Here is a 20096-nt window from a genome sequence, read left to right as displayed (position 1 = left end):
TTAATTCATTTTGTGCTTAGATTATGCATTAACAGTATTTTGTTCTCATTATATATATACCTTGATGGTGAAATTTTTTAAAAGGTTGTTTTGCTCTGACTCATTAAACTTAATTGGATCCTCCGCCCTAAACATTATTAAGGATATTTAATTATCAATTACGAATAGTTTAAAGGTAAAAAATTTGAGTAATAATTGGTGAGAAGGGTATTTTTGATATATTAAAGGCATTTTTGAACCAAAAACATGTCGAAGCTTAAAGTAAACCCATTTTGAATAGTTTGGAAGATATATTTGATCCTTTTTTCAAATTATCTTTTGTTCAAAATTTACTGACGAACTAATCTAACTTTATACCATAATTTTTTTTTTAGCACTAACTCAAAATCTTTGATGATTGGAGAAATTCTTTCTATTGAAGTATGTATTACTCAGTGATGGAGGGACTTTGATCGAACACAATTACCACAACATCAACTGCTATTACTACTCAATCATAGTTAGTTGAGGAAAACCATTTCAGAAAATAATAGCAACAAAAATAGATCATTTCAATTTTGTGTTCGATTTTATTTTTGATGAATTTATATTCCTAGATAACGTGTCTAAAGATCTCTTGTATTAATTATAAAAATTAAAAATTTCAACAAAAATAAAGATGAGTAAAGAAAGTTAGGTTTTACTTCAATCTTCACTAATCCTAATGATAATGTGGTCAAAAAAAATTTATTCTTCCAGAGCAAATTGAAATTCTATTATACCACGGGGAAAGAGGTCAAATTTATTCTTTTATATTATACAAAAAGATTTTATTTACCCACTATTATACAACACTTTTAAAATACTCTCATTGTTAGCACCTCCTTCCTCAATTATCAATAAAATACCGAGTCATAATTAAATTACAAGTATAATAATTATGATATTAAATAATGTGACATCTAAAAGGTTGATCTCTTAATCAAAACATTTAACATAAGAGTGACTATAAAATTTCAATTTACATTTAGTAGTTGAAAAGAATAATAAGCACGATAACAAATATCCTAATTAATACAGTGAATACCAATCTCCATTCCCCTTTTCTTGTTTATTTTGTCTTTTTTGAGTTTCATTTTCAAGTAAAATTAAAGATTTGAAAAGTTAATCAACTAAACACGCATGAGAGGTTCATGTTCTTTCAACTAATTCATAAATTTTTAATTTTTTTTTAACCCTCCCTAGGAGTTCCCACCCTTTTGCTCTCTTGGTGACTCGAACTCGCAACCTTCGGATTGGAAGTGAGGGGTGCTTACTGCTTACTATCCGAGCAACTCCCTCTTATCAACTAATTCATAAATTATCTCTTCAATCATCTATAAATTACTTTAACTCGATTTAATATTTATAATGAAATCATACGTGTTAGATATTACTTTACAATGTACTATAAATATAATATAATATAATAGAACATTGATTTTTAAGTGATATATTCATGGTCAATATGATCTGAATTTCGTCCATTTAGTTTCTTGATAATTATTTTATAATAATGTATTTTCTATTATTATATAAAAGAGAGTTTGAGGCTGTAATAGACACCTCTCCATCGATGTGTTTGCTTCAGCAGAGGTATTTTGAAATTCTCTTATTATATAAGAGTGAGTTTAAGATTGAAGTAGGCCTCTCTCCGTCGACGTTCTGCTTAAGCAAGAGTATTTTGGATTTTTTAATTTTTTTTTGTTTTGCTTTAATTTAATTAGTGTACATTTTTTTTCAAAATTATGGGACTCATTTTAGCTATGCTCTTTATTTTTTAATTCATATCCTTTAGTTATAATTTTATTACTTTGAATATCGGTAGTATTAATGTAAATTTTGTAACTATTTTGAGTAAAAATCAATGGTTGATGAAAAAAATAGTTTAATTATGAACATCCCAATGAGACTCTTCACGTTAGATTTGCGAGAAAAAAATAAAAATAATCTATATATGACTATAGTACCTTAAAAGCATGGACTCCCTAACTTGAATGTTAAATTACTATAATACCCCCTAACTTGTGCATACCCAAAGTTTGAGGGCATAAATGTGAAATAAAGCCAAGTTAAAGGACACATTTATGTATTATGCCTTTTTTATTTAGCAATATTCATATTATTTTTTAAAATAGTGTGGTACATGCTTTGATTTCATAGTGTGGTACATGGTTTGATTTCACGTGCAATGCACGTGCGTCAAAACTAGTACCACATAAATATATATTATAATTTATTTTAGAGAAAAAATTAAAATTATTTAATCACGTACTTACTTAACACTTAATGACATTTCATTTAATAATATTTATTAGCATCGCTTAAAAAATAAATTTATGAACAAATATTTGACCCGGACACCACACAATTTTTTCATTAACAAGTATTATGATAATCTATGCTCTTGCACTATATATATAAGGGCAGAACTAGTGTAACTTAGCAGAAAAGTAGAGAGCAACAGTTCTTTTTTCTTGGCAAAATCAGGTATGTGATGGGAAATTAATTCCTTTTATTATTTTTTTCCAATTGAAGCTGAGATTTAGTTATGATAACTTATGAAGTACATTAAAGATCTAGTTGAAGCAATTCTTGTTTTGCTCTTTATATAATTTTTTCTTTTATTATTACTGTCATTTTAATCATGATTGTATGCCGATTTTATTTTATCAAAAGCGTTATTCTAGAAAACATCGAAAGATCTCAATTCAAGATTAATTTATGAGAAAGCGTTGGCTCTTTAGGATCTACTTCAACCTTTAGAAATTTGATTAATCGGTAGATGTATTTATCGACTCGAAATATTTGTTCTTGGATGGACTTCACTCTACTTGTTTCGGTCAGATTGGACAACTATTGATATCTATTATTAATTTTTTTCATTTATCCGGCCATCTAAGATGTTCATAAAAAATTAAAAAATCAAATCGAACCTAATTAAAAAAATCAACATTTCTTTTGGTTTGTTTTCAATTTTAAAACAAGAAATACTTTGATTTTGTTTTGTTTTTAAATTTAAAAAATTGATAAATTGGATTTGATTTTATTTTAAGGGGAAAAAACCCTTAAAAAGTTGAACCAAATCGACTATATATATATACCTATTTAAAAATAATAATTGCACATACACTGCACATGTAATTTTTTGCCTTTATTTCCTTGTTTGATTTGATTTGTAAGTTTTATTTTTAAAATGTCATGAATTTATTTTATGTTCAAAATAATTTGTTTTTCTGAGTACTCAATCACTCATTATTGTTTAATTCAATTATCATCAAGATATCTTGATGTATTATTACTAGATCTTGCTCTCTTTTTTTCACTAAAAAAATTAATTGTAAGAAGTTTCATTGTGTTCTTTGGAAATGGATAATTTTTTGGACAAAACATATAATGTTATTGAGTGATTGATGTAATTAAATCATTTTTTCATTTTTTTTTACTTAACAAAATCGAAAAAAAAAACAATTTAATTAGTTTCAACATTTAAAAAATTTATTTAGTTGATTTGATTAAATATTGAAAGAAAATTGATACCAAATCAAACCAGGAAATATCTTACCATCATACATTAACTTTTGCTTGTTAGATTTTTTTTAGTTAAATACCTTGTAAAACATTACTCAAAAATAGGTTTATTGTATTTCAAAAGAATTCCAATTTATTATATTAGTGTTGATTAATTGTTTTAAATAATGAGTAACCAATTCGACGTCGTTTTAATCATCTAAAGAAAGAAAAAATTACTTGTTCAGTCATTTGGTTTCTGAATTCTGAATTTCTGGCAAATGACTCTTCAGTACACTCTTTTGATTTCTAAAAACTGAATCGCCTCATTTTGAAAAATTGAAACTTTTTAATCTTTTGTGCTTTTTAAATCTTTGAGATTCCACTTGAAAAGATATTATGAACATTCTCCAAAAATAATTCAGATAGAATTTAGCAGTAGAGTTGTTAACACATGATGATCATCTGAGTTTTCTTCAAAAAATACAGAATTTTTTTTAGTGATTTTTACAGAACCCTTGAAACCCCAAACAGTAGGAAGATGAGTAGTCTTGTTAATAATAGTGAAATTTCTAGTAAATGTGATGAGTATAGTGATAAAAAATGTGGGTCTAATTTTAATGTTGAATGTGTATTGAAGAAACCCACAGAGACGAATTCAAGAATGGCCCAGGAAGGTAACAGGTCAATATGCACACGATTCCAAAAGTGGGGTTACTGCACTTATGGTGAAAGGTGTCGTTACGTTCATACTAATGGTGGGTCTACATATCCCCCTTTGCAGGGGGGTGGGTATGACCAAAGTTATGTTGAGGAAGGGAAAAGTGAATACAGAGAGAGTGCTGCGATAACCATTGTGACTGGTGGGGATGAAGTGAAAAATAAGAGTTATTCTGATAATGTGGAACCTAAGAGGTTTGCGGATTTTCGTACAAGGATGAAGACCAGGCTTTGCAACCGCTGGGAAAGGGACGGGAGCTGTTTTTTTGGTGCAAGATGTCAATTTGCTCATGGGAGAGCAGGTATTTTCGCCTTCATTGGTTAGTTCAATATTGAATCGTTACGTTACTCCCCTGTTATATTGTTCATGTTGATAACTTGAAATCTTTTGTTTTCTTTCATAAGCTGATTGTGAAATATTGTTAATTATGCTCAACTTGTGACGGTTTTTAATTATGTCTACTTGTATTAGATACGGTGCTGGTTTTTTTTGTTTGAACCTTTTTTGGCACTGGCAAACATGCATAAAGCATATTTTTCTGAGTCTTGATATTTGGAGGAATAGAATGACATGATTTTCATCACGATGAAATGTAAAAAATGGGGTTGTCTTTTCATTGAGTTAGCAAGATAATCCAAATTGAAGTTAATGTCCATTGTTTGAATGAACGCCGCGGTGGCTTGTTGCACGCCTAGTTGAAAACACGAAGCTTAGTGAACATGGTTTATGTGCAAGTTCCTGTTCTCAACTTCTATTCTCTGATTTCAACCACTCTTTTATCTGTTGTTCTTTCTGTTAGGTTGGTTTTTGTCATTTTATCGACAAACATGCTACTACCCAAGTATCTACCTGCTTATATCTTAGTAGATGTACTTTTCATTGTATGTCAACTATAGGATGGGAATGTTTTACGAATCAATGTCCAAACAGGTCATGGACACTCCTGTCTATATTACTCATAATCACTTTACCTGCTATCTATTGATCTGATCATACAAAGTTTTACATACTTTCTGCTCTTAGCTGGTAATTCTCTGTTTCTTCCGGACCATTTTCCCCTTCCCGTTTGTGTTAGGCATGTTTTTGTGCCAGGCATCAATGTTATTACCAAAGTACCTGCAAGTCTATATGTTGGTAGATATACTTTCTATTGGATTTCAAGTATAAAGATGGAAATGTATTACAAATCTTTTTCATACATGTCATGGACAGTCCTGTCATATATGGTTTCGCCCTGCTATCGATTGATCTGAAAAGATCATCAAGTGTTGTCTATAGTTTTTGGCCTCAGCTGTTGACATTCTGCTGCTACTTGATTTCTTATAGAGGGTAAGATTCAATTATTGCATTTAATGGCTAGTGAATCTTCTCTTTTTCATGATCTTAGTTATTAACTCATGGTTGAAGTTTTTTCTTGGATGTTTCTATAAGAAAATGGCGACTTTTCCTGTCTAAATTTACGGGGTCGCTGACATTGTAAATTGCTATGTATGATTTGGAGGTGGGAGTCTTAAATTTTAGTCTTCAGTGTAGAGAATCAGAATGGTGTTTGTGATACTAGTTTTTATGTTAGTTGATTATGCAAGGCCCTGTGTTCAGACCTTGGTAAAAAAACCTATATCTCAGATTTCTCGAAGATCCTATTGTAGAGCTATGCAACATTTGATTTTTTCTTCTATATATACTTATGTTTTTCCTTATACCATTTCTAATTTATGATATTCTCAATATTGACAGAACTGCAGGGTTATGGTTCCTCCAATCCTCTGGTATCATCGAGCAATGCTGGCATTTCTGCTCCTACCAAGAATGTTGCACCCAATGAAATAAGGTCCAGTGCTCCAGCTGAGCGTAGGTTCAAGTGGAATGATGTACGCAAGATCAGCCAGGTCTATGGTGACTGGATTGAGTAGCTGCCTTCCCCATAATCATCAGGCACTGTGGAGAACTAAAGAGCCTGTACTTTATTGCATTGGCTCTTTGGTCAACTTTTGAAGTGGTTATTTTGGTTCTCTGTAGTTTAAGTTTAAAATGCTGCTTGCTTAGTTATATCATTTCGGATTTAGTTTGACAATAACTGCCTTGTCATGATTTTGTGAGGTGATTACATAGTTTTACAAATCAGATAGGTTTATATCTGATGATGCAAGTAAAAACTACAGTTTCAGCATTTAAACACATCTTATGGAAGAAGACTTTTTGTTTAATGTTGGGTGTCTTGTTATTTAGACATGTCCATGGAGCTCTCTGTTTTTATCCTACTATGCTTTCCAAATTTTTCAAAGTCCTACTGCTTCTCTTCGGATTCCAAAAGCTAAACAGTTTGTTGTAATACTCCTAGGGTGTGTTCGGAATGAAGAAAATGTTTTCTGGGAAATGAAGTTGATCTTTTACTTATTTTCTTGGATTTGGAAGGTGAGTAAATTTTTTCCATTAACTTAAATGCATTTGTATATAATGTAGACCAATATATAAGAGGTGGGGGTTGGGGGGATAGAAGTCTTGGGTAGTGGGGATGGTGGCTACTGGGGTGGGGTAAAGATAAGGTGTGTTGGAGGGTAGGAAGACACAATCAATATGTAATGTCACTATCAATTAGGGTTGTGCTGAAGTGGTAAGCCTCTTTCATTCTTAATCAGAGATCTTGGGTTTGAGTCCTCTTAGGTATGGACTCACCTTTGTTAGAGAGCACCAAAAATAAATAATATAAGTAATGTCACTTGTAGAATTTGTTTGAAATCATTTCTCTCATTTTTAATACACTTATTTTTTAAAATAAAATATTTTTCAAAAAAATTGAGACCCCTAAATTCTTTCCTTTTCCTCTTGATAGAGTTTCCCAAGATAGCAATCACAAGCTATTTCAATCCCAAAAGAAGCCAGCGGTGATCGTATTTCACCTGTCTGATTAATCAAATTCTTTTTCGATCAATACTATATCATTGAATTTCACAATTTTTCATTATTATATTTGCTTTATATATTTGATTTTTGTGATACTCACTTGAGCTGAGGTTTATCAAAAACAACCTCTACTTTCTCAACACATGAATTGTCTACATATTATCTTCCCTATACCCCTCGTAGAATTACACCGCTATAATATAGTAAATTAGGTAAACAAATGTATCCCCTTTTTCAAATATAATCGTCAACATTTAGCTCTAAATTTTAAAATGCACAATCTAATACAATTATATATTGTGTGTAGCGTTTTATACATTCTTTTATTCTGTCAATTAAGAATTTTTATATAAAAAACCAAACTGAACCACAATAGAGAAAAATCGACACCTTTGAAAATGTAAACTCTAATTCGATTTAAATATCCAATCCTAACGTTGAAATGCTCAAACTCTTTAATCTTGATAGAAAGATGACTTTAGTCAATAATTCATGCATGAGGAGCATAAAAGAACAATAAAAGACTGGAGCATGGGCTAGATAAGTTCTTGATTTCGGTTTGGTTTGATTAGTTTTTAATTTTAAAAGGCCGTTAAATTTTGATTTGATTTTTAAACCGATAAAATTTCATTTCATTTTGATTTTAAGAAAAAGAAAATAAAATTAAAACAACCAACACTACAAAAACATATTTAAAAATCACAATTGCGCACACATGATATAATTTTATTTTTAAATTCCAAGAATTTATTCTAAAATAATGATTACCCATCCCTCTTCAACGTCGTTTTGTCATTTAATAAGAAAAGAAAATCATCCCCTGTTGAGTCAACTTACTTTCTTGAGTTTCTTGCAAATACTCTTCGATTTCTAAAACCGAATTTCCTTATTTCGTCCACTTTAACAGTCATTGATGAAGTTTCTTGCATATGATATGTGCAGTTATTTTTAACTGATTTTTACAAAACCCCAAACAGTCGGAAAATGAGTAGGCCTGATAATAATCTTGAAATTTCTGGTAAACGTAATGAGTATTCTGCCAATGCTGAATGTGAATCTTTGAAGAAACCCATGGAGGAAAATTCAAGAATGGCCCAAGAAGGTAACATTCCAATTGTGCCTACGATTCATGATCGTCAAGAAATATGCGGACAATTCAAAAGGTGGGGTACCTGCCCTTATGGTGAAAAGTGTTGTCACCTTCATTCTAGAGACGAAGGTGAACCCAGGGAGAGCTCTGCAACAATAATTTTGAATGATTCGCAGGGCATTGGGCAACCCAAGACGCCTGTCGATTGTACAAAGCTGAAGACCAAGTTTTGCTACCAGTGGGAAAGGAAGAATACATGTTTTTATGGTGCAAACTGTAAATTTGCTCATGGGGAAGCAGGTATTTCCACAACCATTATTACTTCAGTTATATTGTTCAATTCTTGATTAATTTGTTGAGTTGATTTTCATTTTGAATTACTTTATAGTTTTTGTCTTCTTTCATAAGCTCATTGTGAAAATATTTTATATGCGCAAACCTGTGATACTTCTTTATCATGTCTATTAGATAATAATAATAATGTGTTGGATTTTTTTGTTTGAACCATTTGGCACTGTACAAAATGAGATGTTTAAAGCATATTATGTGAGTCTTTGATATTTGGAGACTAATCATGATTTTCGTCTTGAGGAAATGTAGAATGGAGTTGTCTTTTCATTGAGCCAGGGAGACCATCCAAATCGTAGTCAATGTGCATTAGTTGATTGAGTGTCATGTGGCCTGTTGCACATCTTGAACTCGTATGAAGATTATTGTTCAAGACTTTGTTGATAACAAGAAGCTTAACAAACATGGTTAATGTGCAATTTCCTGTTTTCTAACTTGGATAAATATACTTTTCAATTGGATTTCAACTATAAAGATGGAAATACATAACAAATCTATTCATACAGGCCATGGACAGTCCTGTCTTATATGGTTTGGCGCTGCTATCTATTGATCTGAAAAGATCACCACATTAAGTTGTCTATAATTTTGGCCTCAGCTGCTGATACTTGATTTCTTATTAAGGGTAAGATTCAATACCATTTCTGATTTGTTATACTTCTCAATAATGACAGAAATGAGGAGTCTTGATTCCTCCAATCTACCGGAATCGCGGAGCAGTGCTGACATTTCTTCTCTAGCCAGGAATGTAGAATCCAATGAAATACGAACCATTGCTCAAGCTGAGTGTAGATCCAAGTTGAATGACATAAAAAGGAACAGCCGGATCTATGCTGACTGGATTGAATCGGCACAGCCTTCACCGGAATCACCAGACACTAAGGAGAACTGAATCGCATTGGCTTTTTGATCAATTTTTGAAGTGGTTAATTGGGTGATTTTTTACATATGCAGGGAGATATTATGTTAGCTCTGTAGTTTAAAATGCTGCCTTGTCATTGTGAAGTGACTACACATACTACATAGTTTTACAAATTAGAATAGCTTCATATCTGATGATGCAAGTAAAAACTACAGTCTATACAACACTAGTTTCACCATTTATACACATCTTATAGAAGAAGACTTTTTGTTATTTTGCCATGTCTATGGAGCTCTCTGTTTTTATCCTTCTATGTTTTCCAATTTTTCCAATCCTATTGGTCTTTTTTTGGATTTTGAAAGCTATACAGTTGGTGGTAAGACTATGGGTGTGTCCGGTGGTATGATGGAGAAATGTTTTCTTGAAAAATATATTTTTTGTTTGATGTTTCGTACATTTGTATATAATCTAGACAAATATTATGGAAGACGAAGGTAGAAGTTAGAAGTGTGAGGTGGGGGTTGGAGCTACTGGGTGGGGGTAAAGTTGAGGTGCATTGGGTACCAAGACACATTTAATATGAAATACCACTGAAACTTGCTTTTTCCATTTTCAGCAAAAAAAAAAAAATTCCAATTTATAAGATACTTGTTTTTTCTCAGAAAAAAAAAATTTCAAAAAATTGACCAATCGAATAATGAAATATTTAAAAGAAAAATGTTTTCCTCCCTACTACGGAACGTACCTCTAATTTCTTTCTTTTTCCTCTGTAAAGAGCTGTCCAAGATTGCAATTACAAAGCTATTTCAATTGGCATTCAAAGGAGTTAATACTTACTTAATAGACCCTCAGATAGATTGGGGAATGTATCCTTTCAAATTTCACAATTTCACCTGCATGACTATTTTATTTATTTGGATTACAAGTGTTTATTGTGGTAAATTTAGTTGTTAAATTCGTTGGTTATATAAATTTTAATTTTATCGATGAGAATTTGATATTTTATATCATTAAATTTCACAATTTCACCTCAAGGATTATTTATTAGGAGTATTGTACTTGCTTTATATATTTAACTTTTGTGATGCTTTACTTGAGCCAAATGTCTATCGTAAATAAATTTTTTTATCTTTTTTCAAAGCAAAAATAATATTACGTACCACCACCACCCTCCCCGCACTTGTAGAATTGTGCCTCAATATATTATTGTTGTAAATTATGTAAACAAACTTATCCCATTTCAAATATAATCGACCACATTTAAGAGGACACAAAAAATTTCCACCAACTTGTTTTCAATTCAATATCAAATTACTGCTCTTTTTTAAAAAAAAATCATAAAACTTGGGCATTTTTATAATTTTACCTCTGCAAACTCCCCCGCCCCCCCGACGCCCCACCCCCAGCTTTGGTGGGAAGATCCTAACAAAACAACTCAACAAGCATTGCTCTTGAACCACGTGAACCAAAAAAGTTAAAACCAAATCAGAAACTTTAAACTTGTAGAACATCATTTACCAGAATACCCTTGTTAGAAACTTCAAAAATCCACATTCAAAATTCACTCATTCTGCANGCTGTTTTTATGTTGGTATTGACACATATTTAGGCTACTTTCAAATAATTTAAGATTTTTATTCTCGAATCTGAATGTGTGGTCCCAATCTAAGTATTGTTTAATCCCTCTTTTTGGTGTTTTTTTACTGCTAAGTCACTTGCTTTGTTTTTATATGTTATAAAAGTCACTTTATTCTTGTTAGAAGCTTTTTTCTTATTTATATGTGCTTAGTTTATTAATGTGGGGTCCTATATATTTATGTTTTGCTATTTTTTTTGCAGAAAATTCAATATGGAAGATATGAATGTTGATCTTTTATTTCACCATGGAGGTAAATGGACTTTAAAACCTCACCTACTTTATGATGAGAGGTATGTTCATTCTTTGAGGGCCTTTAATTCCAATCACCTAAATTTGATTGACATAAAAGAGGTGTTTGAAAATAACTTGGGTTTTGTATTAGTTAAACAAGTACTTGTGAAAGGACCTTCTGGAAATTTGTTTTTGGTTCAAGATTCTGATGGAATTAGGATACTTCAGGAGTTACTAACTGAAGCGTTTAGGGTAGTTCATGTATTTGCTGTTGATGATAATGAAGAAATTGTTTTTGCCCCTAACATTATCAATCATAGTGAAACCTATCATGTTCAATGTGAGTATGGGACTGACGCCGAGTCAGAAAGTGATGATGGTTTGGTTGATCCTACTTCAGATGGTGAGTATGACTTTGACGAATTAGAGCTCATTAAGATGCAAAAAAACAAGGAAGTCAATGCTAATCTAAGTCATTACAAAGACCTGTTTCTTAATATGACCTTTAAGAACTTAGATGATGCTAGGAAAACTTGTAATTTATATGCCCTGGCGACTAAAAAACCTTTGAAAGTTGCAAAAAGTGACCGAAAAAGATTAAGATACAGATGTATAGAGGGCTGTCCATTTGCAATTCTTGTTTCACTTGATGGTAAAGGTCCAGGATATAAACTTAAGACTTTTAAGCAAGAACACAACTGTGAAGAGGCATTACACAATCCTAGAGCTACCACAAACACTTTATCCCATTATTTCAAAAGCAAAGTTCAGAATAATCCCAAGTATGCGCTGAAGGATATGAAACAAGACTTGATGAATAATTTCAACTTAAATACTAATGATTCAAAGTTGAAAAGGGCCAAGAGAATGGCCCTTCAAAAAATGCAAGTCAGTTTTTTGGATGAATACAACAGATTGGAGGCGTATGCAAATGAGATTAGAATGACTAATCCCGGTAGTGATGTGGTGATCAACTTATCAAAAGATGCAATGGTACAAGGAAAGAGAAAATTTCTCAGAATGTACATATGTTTTAATGCAATGAAGGTTGGATGGAAAGAAGGATTAAGACCATTCATAGGACTTGATGGGACCTTTTTAAAGGGCCAATGCAAGGGGCAATTACTGGTGGCTATGGCACAAGACTGCGATAACTCTTTCTATCCATTGGCGTGGGCTGTAGTGGATAAGGAAACCACTACGACATGGACATGGTTCTTACAGTTGTTGGAGAAGTCATTGAATCTGAAGAATGGTGATAGCATCACATTTATGTCTGATATGCAGAAGGTAAGTAGTAATTTGTGTTTATGTAACCTAATAATATACAGTTTTTTATAAGTACTAATTGGTTTGACATGTACAGGGATTACTGAATGCAGTGGAAAATGTCCTTCCATTATCAAACCATAGGTACTATTAAGATGCTTTAAGTGCTATCTTGGTTTTGCTAACTAACATGAACTTCTAATTATTTATAGATATTGTGTAAGACATGTTGAGGCCAATTGGATGAAGAGATTTAGGACCGGAGAGATGAAGAAACTTATGTGGTGGGCTGCTTGGTGTACTTATGAAGAAGATTTTAAGGACCAATTGAATGCTCTTGGTGCATTATCAGAGGAAGCTGCTGAAGATTTGGTCAAGTTTCCACCACAAAGATGGTGCAGAACATATTTTGATACTGTGTGCAAAAATCAGATGGTAGATAATAATTTCACTGAATCCTTCAACTCTTGGATCTTGGTACCTAGAGGCAAGCCTATCTTGAAGATGCTTGAAGAGATTAGAGTCAAAATAATGAACAGGTTGAGAAAGAAGGAAAAAGAGGCAGAAACATGGAACATTCATTACAAACACAGTCCTAAGTGTATGGAATTGTTCATTGCCTACAGTAAGATTGCCAACTTATGCAAGCTTGAGTTTAATGGGGACCTTGGGTTTGAAGTATCTGAGGGTGAAGATAGGCACATAGTGAATATTGTGGAGAAGAAGTGCAGTTGCAGGTAAATAGATTAATTGAGACTATTATGTAACTGTGATTATGTAATATTCACACGAACTAATTATTGCTTTTCATTTTAGGTCTTGGCAGTTGACTGGCATCCCATGCCCTCATGTCATCAAGGCATTGCGCTACAAAAATATTGAGCCTCGAGATGAAATAAGTTGGTGGTACACTAAAGAAGCCTATCTTAGAACATACGGGGCCAAGTTGTTGCCTATGAGAGGTGAACAATTCTGGCAAGTATTGCCAGAACATGCCATGGACTCACCTGATCTTGTGAAAACTGTTGGAAGGCCAAAATTTAAAAGAGATAGAGAAAAAAATGCAGCAATCATAAGAGCTGGAGAGTGGTCTCACTCAAGAAAAGGAACTAAGATGACATGTAGCAAGTGTGGTTCACAAGCTCACAATGCAAGGTCTTGCAAGGTAACATTTTTTTAATTTAAAAGTTAGTTATATAATGTTCATATGAACTAATTTAATGACTTATTTAAAAATATTTTAGGCTAGTGAGGAAGGCAGCATTTCAAGTCTTAAGAGGAAGAGGGGCAGGACTGAAGAAGTAGAACAAGATGAAGAAGTTTTTGATGTCAATAGTTCAGCCCCTCAACTACCTCAAGAAGGATTTGAAAGTGACATAGATGCACCAAGACATAGACAATATGAACCTTTTGGTCCTACTAGAGAACTTGAAAGTGATCCTATTGTAAGGCCTCATATAATTTTTGAAGAGTTAACAAGGCTTAAGGTGAGGCAGAACCAACAAACAAGATCTGCCAATAGAGTGATCACTTTCAGAGGTGATCATAGAGGAGTGAGTGAGCCTACAGATTTGCCTTACTCACCCACTAAAGTCACATGGAAAGGAAAAGAAGCTATGACTAGTAATCAGTTGGAAAGGGCAAGAGAGAAGAAGGTGGGGAAGTTGAAGACCAAGAAAGCAAATGGAAGATCCCAAATTTAGACTCTTGGTAGTTGGAAGTATTAAGTATATGTCAGCTTCTGTTAAAAATTTTTTTTGAGATACCGAAATGTTGGTTTTTGTATGATCTGGCAAGTGCAAACAATGGCATTACTATTTTATTTCGTTGTTATGTTATGGATGTAAACAATACACAACTGCTTATGTTTTATTTTGAATCGAAGCTTTGTTTTGAATGAATATTTGTTTGGCCAGTTTTTGTTTCAGGTTCTTGGTCTGTTTTGGGTTAGTTAAGGTGTCAACTGTTATGGTTTGAATTACAGTATTGTTGTTTGGCCAATTTTTGAAATTTGACAGGTGATTAGCAATTATATTGTTGCTTGCTGCAGTTAAGTTGTTGTTATGGTATGAATACCTTTATGTTTTTTTTTTGTGTTGCTCTCCTGGAGAATTCTTTAGCTGCCGAAGTCAGTGACTGAAATTGATCTGATCCTATGGACGATGAAAGCATCTGGTAACTTTGTTCCTGTTTGTTTTGCTATGGCAGATGCGTATTTGATCGAACAGATTCATGGGTATTCGACAAGGAATGATATTGATCCAGATCATCGGGATTGATTTCAAAGCTAAAGCGAAATTTCATGGTCGTCTTTATACCTCAAGCTTGGGTTGTAGCTATGAGGTTGAACTGACCGTTCCATCTGCAGTCTACATGTTCTGTTTCAAACCCAATATTATATGTTGCGCCAAAATTGACGAGGAGAAGGTACACTAATTTGCTGCTTCTTTAAGGAGTTGTAAACGTCCCAAAGTTTATGAAGGCAAACATATATGTACATTGATGAAGTTATTAAAAAACAGGGAATAAATCAAAGTAATAGCTAATTGATGAAGTTGTAAATAAGCAGGGGAAGCAAAAGATTTTTATATTTTTGTGGGTTGATCCAACAAAAATGGGTTAGGATTGAATTATTAATTGGGTCAAAAAATTTAGTGGGTATCCTAGTTGGCAAGCCTACGTGGCGGATTTAGTGCCATGTGGCTTGCCAAATCACTTCTGTTAAGTCCTAAGGGTAATTGTGGTCTCTTAGAATAACGGTAGGGGCATTTTTGATCCTAAAATGTAACGGAGGGTATAAGTGGTCTATATCTCATAGTTCAGGGGCAATTTTGACCCTTTTCCGTATAAATTTTAATTTTATCGATGAGAATTCGATATTTTATATCATTAAATTTCACAATTTCACCTTAAGGATTATTTATAAGGAGTATTGTACTTGTTTTATATATTTAACTTTTGTGATGCTTTACTTGAGCCAAATGTCTATCGCAAATAATTTTTTTATCTTTTTTCAAAGCAAAAATAATATTACGTACCACCACCCTCCCCGCACTTGTAGAATTGTGCCTCAATATATTATTGTTGTAAATTATGTAAACAAACTTATCCCATTTCAAATATAATCGACCACATTTAAGAGGACAGAAAAAATTTCCACCAACTTGTTTTCAATTCAATATCAAATTACTGCTCTTTTTTTAAAAAAAATCAAAAAACTTGGGCATTTTTATAATTTTACCTCTGCAAACCCCCCCCCCCCCCTGCTTTGGTGGGAAGATCCTAACAAAACAACTCAAGAAGCATTGCTCTTGAACCACGTGAACCAAAAAAGTTAAAACCAAATCAGAAACTTTAAACTTGTAGAACATCATTTACCAGAATACCCTTGTTAGAAACTTCAAAAATCCACATTCAAAATTCACTCATTCTGCATTTACACAGGGCTAAATATGTAAAATCAGCAAGTGTCATCATCATTATAGAGCGCCAAAACGTAAAAGAAAACATAACCATAGTCTGAGACACTCACGAAAATTCAAACTGATTTTCTCAACAATTTGGCCAGAAAAAAAAAACGATTCAGTGTAGTTTTTGCCATGGCTTCTTCCACCATTATTGAAGCCTGTAACAGTAGAAAGAGAAACCGAAAGCCATTTATCTTCGAAACATTCGCAATTGGAGACTCCATTGACGGTTTTTCAGGACCCTTTAGAGACAACATTCGAATGTTTCTTCAAGAATTTGCTACCATTGAAGATTACACGCTCTGTGGTTTTCCAATTTGGTCTACTTGGTTGATTTCCAACTCTACCGGTTCCGTTTTCCCACTCTACACCATTGAAGAAACCACTCAACTTTCTCTTCATCCTTTCTGCGATCACTGTAAATTATCTGGTAAAATAAAATGAACACTCAATTTTTTCTTTTCTTCTGCAAATTAGTTATGAATTTTCGTGGGTAATTTTGTTTGTTTATTGTTATGGAGTGTTATTTTTGTGTTGTTGAAGGATGGGGTCATCATTATGTGTCGAAACGAAGGTATCGTTTGCTAATACCGGCCAATGAGAACTGGGAAAAGCCATTGGGAAGCGATTCTCTTGAAATTGGTACTCATGTTTTGCATGGTTTGATTCATTGCAATGGTTATGGTCATTTGCTGTCCATTAATGGCGTTAATGAGGATTCAAATTTGCTCTCTGGAAGTGATTTCATGGATCTCTGGGATCGTCTTTGTACAATTTTCAAAACCAGGTACTGAAGATCATAGTGATTAAGTTTTTGTGTGAAAAATTGTCGTCCTAACTCAGTAAAAGTTATTCTAAAGTTTCGTGATCTGAGTAAGTAGTATTATTGTTTGATTAGGTAAATAAACGAAGTAGTATTGTTGTATGGAATTTTTAAGCTGCAATTGAAGAATTATTTATCTTATTATTGTTATTTGGCCAGGAAAATTTCATTGAATGATGTGTCGAAGAAGGGAGGTGTGCATTTGAGGTTGCTTCATGGTGTTGCATATGGACAATCTTGGTTTGGGAAATGGGGTTACAGATTTTGCCGTGGAAGCTATGGAGCGACAGAGAAGAAATATGAAATTGCTGTTCAATTTCTAAGCTCATTGGGGCTTGACAAAATTTTGAATGATTTCAGGAAAGATTTTACGGAAAGACGGAAAATCAAGCAGATTATTGGTACCTACAGGGAATTGAGTGAAGTTCCATTGATCACAATTAGCGAGTTATTGCAATTCATGCTTGCTTTTAAGTTTAAAGCTCCGTTTCATAGCAAGATGAAACTTGCAAATGGTGATGATTATTGGTGTGATCCTGATATAGAAGAGAAAAACAGGCCAATTAGTATGGAGACATTTGTGAATATGATGGCTAACAGTGATTGTAGATGGCCTGCTAGGCGGCTAGAATTTGTGGTAATAGTGATTGTGAATTTTCTGAAAGAAAATCAAGCAAATGTAGGCAGAAATTGTAGGATGACCAGGCAGGACTTGAGAAATGAGGCAAGAAAATTCATTGGTGACACTGGTTTGATTGATTTTGTGCTGAAATCCATCAGATGTTTTGCATTGGGAAGCCAAATTGTTCGTCGATCCATCAACCCAACTACTAAGTTATTGGAATTCACTATTCATGAATTTGCTAAGGAAGAAGAATCAATAAGGTTTCCATTTTTGGACATGGATTCTGATTGCAGGTGGACTGAGAGAACGGTGAAACAAGCTGCTGAGTTCATTGTGAAAATCTTGAGAGCACATAATGGGGATGGTGCCATGTCTAGGCAGGAGCTACGTGACAAGGCTAGGACAACCATCCGCGACACCGGCCTGATTGATTATGTACTGAAATCCATTAACAAATCCATAATGGGAAACAAGATCATTTTTCGATCGAAGAATCCCTCTACTAAAAGGATTGAATTTGCCTTTGAAGATGTTGTTGATGCAAACAGAGTTGAGAACATTGAGTTACACATGAATATAGATCAAGATCTTGTGTACTTGTATGAAACAGTGCTTTTAAGTTACCCAGGGTCAGACTCAGTGAGTTTGGCTACTGGGGTTGTCTTGGACAGCAAGAGATTTGTTAAAGAGTGGAAGCTTAAGGATCAAGAACATCAAATAATGGCATTAACATGTAAAGTCTTGCCGAGTTTCGACGAGTTAGAGAGTGAATTGACTCGTCCATTGTCACCTGGTGTGGTTGTGTTTGTTCCTCCTTGGATTACAATAGGTGAGCTTAAAGGAGTGACACAGTTTGCACTAAGAGACACTTATTGCATAATGCAAAACTTTGTAGTAACACAAATTGGTGGTTTGAGGGGAATAGAGGATGAGAGGCTGCTATCATGCGCAGTGGGGAGAGATGCACACGTTTGGGTGAGAGGTTGTGGGCTGGACTTGGATACTGAACTGAGGTATGAAGGTGGGCCCATAAAGTTAAAGGTCAATTGCATTTGTGGGGCCAGGGATGATGATGGGGAGAGAATGGTAAATTGTGATGCTTGCCAAGTGTGGTTCCACACAATGTGCACTGGCATTGATGATCATGAGGAGGAGGTGATACCAGAAATTTTCTTGTGCGAGAGCTGCAGAAATTTTTAATTTGATAAGATATTAAGTAGTACAATCTGAATTTATCAAATCTAGTTGTAGTATAGATTTATCAAGAATATAAATTGCTCTGCATATTCATGATTTATGCTGACTGGAATGAATGTATAGCTTCACTAATCATAAAAGGCTTGTATTTGATGAGATGCAAGTTATAAGTACTCTCTTACAACAGTTCAATGTGGGTGCCTTAGTTATTCAGCAGTGTCCATGGTGTTAACTACTTTAATTTATCCTTCAAGTTGTAGCATAATTTTCATAGTTCCATACATGATAGAAGTTAGTTCTGATAGACAAATGATCGAATAACTTGCAAATGAAATCACAATTACAATGATCGAGGAAAGTTATACATTTAGATGAAGAATTCACAGAGATACCATAGTGTAATGTTCTTCTACGAACAATAGAACAAAGAATCAAACTCTGGAGAAAGAAGCCAAGAATGAACTTAAGAAATGGCGATGACGTTTGAGAGTTCAACTGATGTTTTCCATTTATAGAAAAGGCTTCATTGTCAACATTAAAGCCACGGAGGGGGTGAGCACGGTGGCCGAGGCATCCTTGGCGGGTACGGATGTGGTGGCCAAGGAAAGGGCGGTTTTGGTGGCAAAGGCGGCTTTGGTGGGAACGGATATGGTGGCCGAGGCGGGAACGGCCAGGGAGGCATTGGTTGAGCATAGCCACACATTCCATTAAAACAAAGGCTTGGAGGCTGGCATCTATGCACACAGCTTCCGCAATGAAAAGGGCTCATGTTAGTATTGATGCAAATTCCTCGGCAGCATTGCCATGTGAACGGACATTTTATTTCACAAAATCCACAGTTATTCACATCAGATGTGACATCAATACAGCGATTCCTGCAACAACGCTTCTTTATTCTTGGAGGAAAGTCCCCTTCATCGCAAATCCAGGGCCTATTCCCGCACCCAATGGCTCGTGGATTCTTCACCACTCTTTTAAGCCATAATGAAGAAGATTTGGACGAGCCATTAGTGATATTTTCTTGAAACCCTCCAACTATTTCTACTTGTAAAAGTAGCAAAAATGAGATCAACCGAACAATTAGCTGCATTATGTAAAATCAAGTACCTTAGAAATGCATTTGTAGCAAAGAACTTGCAAAGTTGGATTAGTGAAGCAGAGAGATGGTTAGCTTCTTCGTTTGGATATTGGTTATTTTGATGGAGTGAATAAAGTATTAAATAGTTGAAGGGGATATGGTTATTTTCATGCAAGAATGTAAAAAGTTACTGACTTTATCATGTTTTTCTTACAAGGGTTCAATACTTCAGGTGATTCTTGTTTAGACAGAGGTCGGCACAGGATGGTGTAAGTTATAATTTACGTGATTTAAGTGGAGAGACGAGGAGTGCT

At 33.9% G+C, this 20096-nt stretch overlaps 4 protein-coding genes across 4 annotated transcripts; 3 read left to right on the top strand and 1 right to left on the bottom strand.

Moving 5' to 3' along the window:
- Window positions 1-4069: 4069 nt before the first annotated feature.
- Window positions 4070-6204, top strand: LOC125857952 (zinc finger CCCH domain-containing protein 28-like). Its single transcript, XM_049537613.1, has 2 exons — window positions 4070-4550; window positions 5987-6204. The coding sequence occupies exons 1-2, from the start codon at window positions 4070-4072 to the stop codon at window positions 6160-6162; spliced, it is 657 nt and encodes a 218-aa protein (XP_049393570.1). The 3' UTR covers window positions 6163-6204.
- Window positions 6205-8137: 1933 nt separating this feature from the next.
- LOC125857821 (mRNA decay factor CTH2-like) lies at window positions 8138-9483 on the top strand. Its single transcript, XM_049537469.1, has 2 exons — window positions 8138-8543; window positions 9266-9483. Exons 1-2 carry the CDS (start codon window positions 8138-8140, stop codon window positions 9481-9483), a joined length of 624 nt encoding a protein of 207 aa, XP_049393426.1.
- A 6636-nt stretch (window positions 9484-16119) lies between these two features.
- On the top strand, window positions 16120-18707 carry LOC125857975 (PHD finger protein At2g01810-like). Its single transcript, XM_049537636.1, has 3 exons — window positions 16120-16489; window positions 16603-16846; window positions 17042-18707. The coding sequence occupies exons 1-3, from the start codon at window positions 16192-16194 to the stop codon at window positions 18705-18707; spliced, it is 2208 nt and encodes a 735-aa protein (XP_049393593.1). The 5' UTR covers window positions 16120-16191.
- Window positions 18708-19061: 354 nt separating this feature from the next.
- LOC125857959 (stigma-specific STIG1-like protein 4) lies at window positions 19062-19832 on the bottom strand. Its single transcript, XM_049537621.1, has one exon. The coding sequence runs from the start codon at window positions 19792-19794 to the stop codon at window positions 19240-19242; it is 555 nt and encodes a 184-aa protein (XP_049393578.1). The 5' UTR covers window positions 19795-19832; the 3' UTR covers window positions 19062-19239.
- Between the last annotated feature and the right edge of the window lie 264 nt (window positions 19833-20096).

The sequence above is a fragment of the Solanum stenotomum genome, chromosome 3 (assembly GCF_019186545.1).
Source record: "Solanum stenotomum isolate F172 chromosome 3, ASM1918654v1, whole genome shotgun sequence".
In the NCBI taxonomy this organism is placed as follows: Eukaryota; Viridiplantae; Streptophyta; class Magnoliopsida; order Solanales; family Solanaceae; genus Solanum; species Solanum stenotomum.
This window is presented reverse-complemented; position numbering and strand designations above follow the sequence as displayed.

Excerpts from the sequence above, each read along its gene's own strand:
- LOC125857952 (XM_049537613.1), top strand. The coding sequence starts at position 4,070 with ATGAGTAGTCTTGTTAATAATAGTGAAATTTCTAGTAAATGTGATGAG. Across the intron at positions 4,551-5,986 it reads ATTTGCTCATGGGAGAGCAG|AACTGCAGGGTTATGGTTCC; the intron begins GTATTTTCGCCT and ends CAATATTGACAG.
- LOC125857821 (XM_049537469.1), top strand. The coding sequence starts at position 8,138 with ATGAGTAGGCCTGATAATAATCTTGAAATTTCTGGTAAACGTAATGAG. Across the intron at positions 8,544-9,265 it reads ATTTGCTCATGGGGAAGCAG|AAATGAGGAGTCTTGATTCC; the intron begins GTATTTCCACAA and ends CAATAATGACAG.
- LOC125857975 (XM_049537636.1), top strand. The coding sequence starts at position 16,192 with ATGGCTTCTTCCACCATTATTGAAGCCTGTAACAGTAGAAAGAGAAAC. Across the intron at positions 16,490-16,602 it reads CGATCACTGTAAATTATCTG|GATGGGGTCATCATTATGTG; the intron begins GTAAAATAAAAT and ends GTGTTGTTGAAG. Across the intron at positions 16,847-17,041 it reads TGTACAATTTTCAAAACCAG|GAAAATTTCATTGAATGATG; the intron begins GTACTGAAGATC and ends TTATTTGGCCAG.
- LOC125857959 (XM_049537621.1), bottom strand. The coding sequence starts at position 19,794 with ATGCAGCTAATTGTTCGGTTGATCTCATTTTTGCTACTTTTACAAGTA.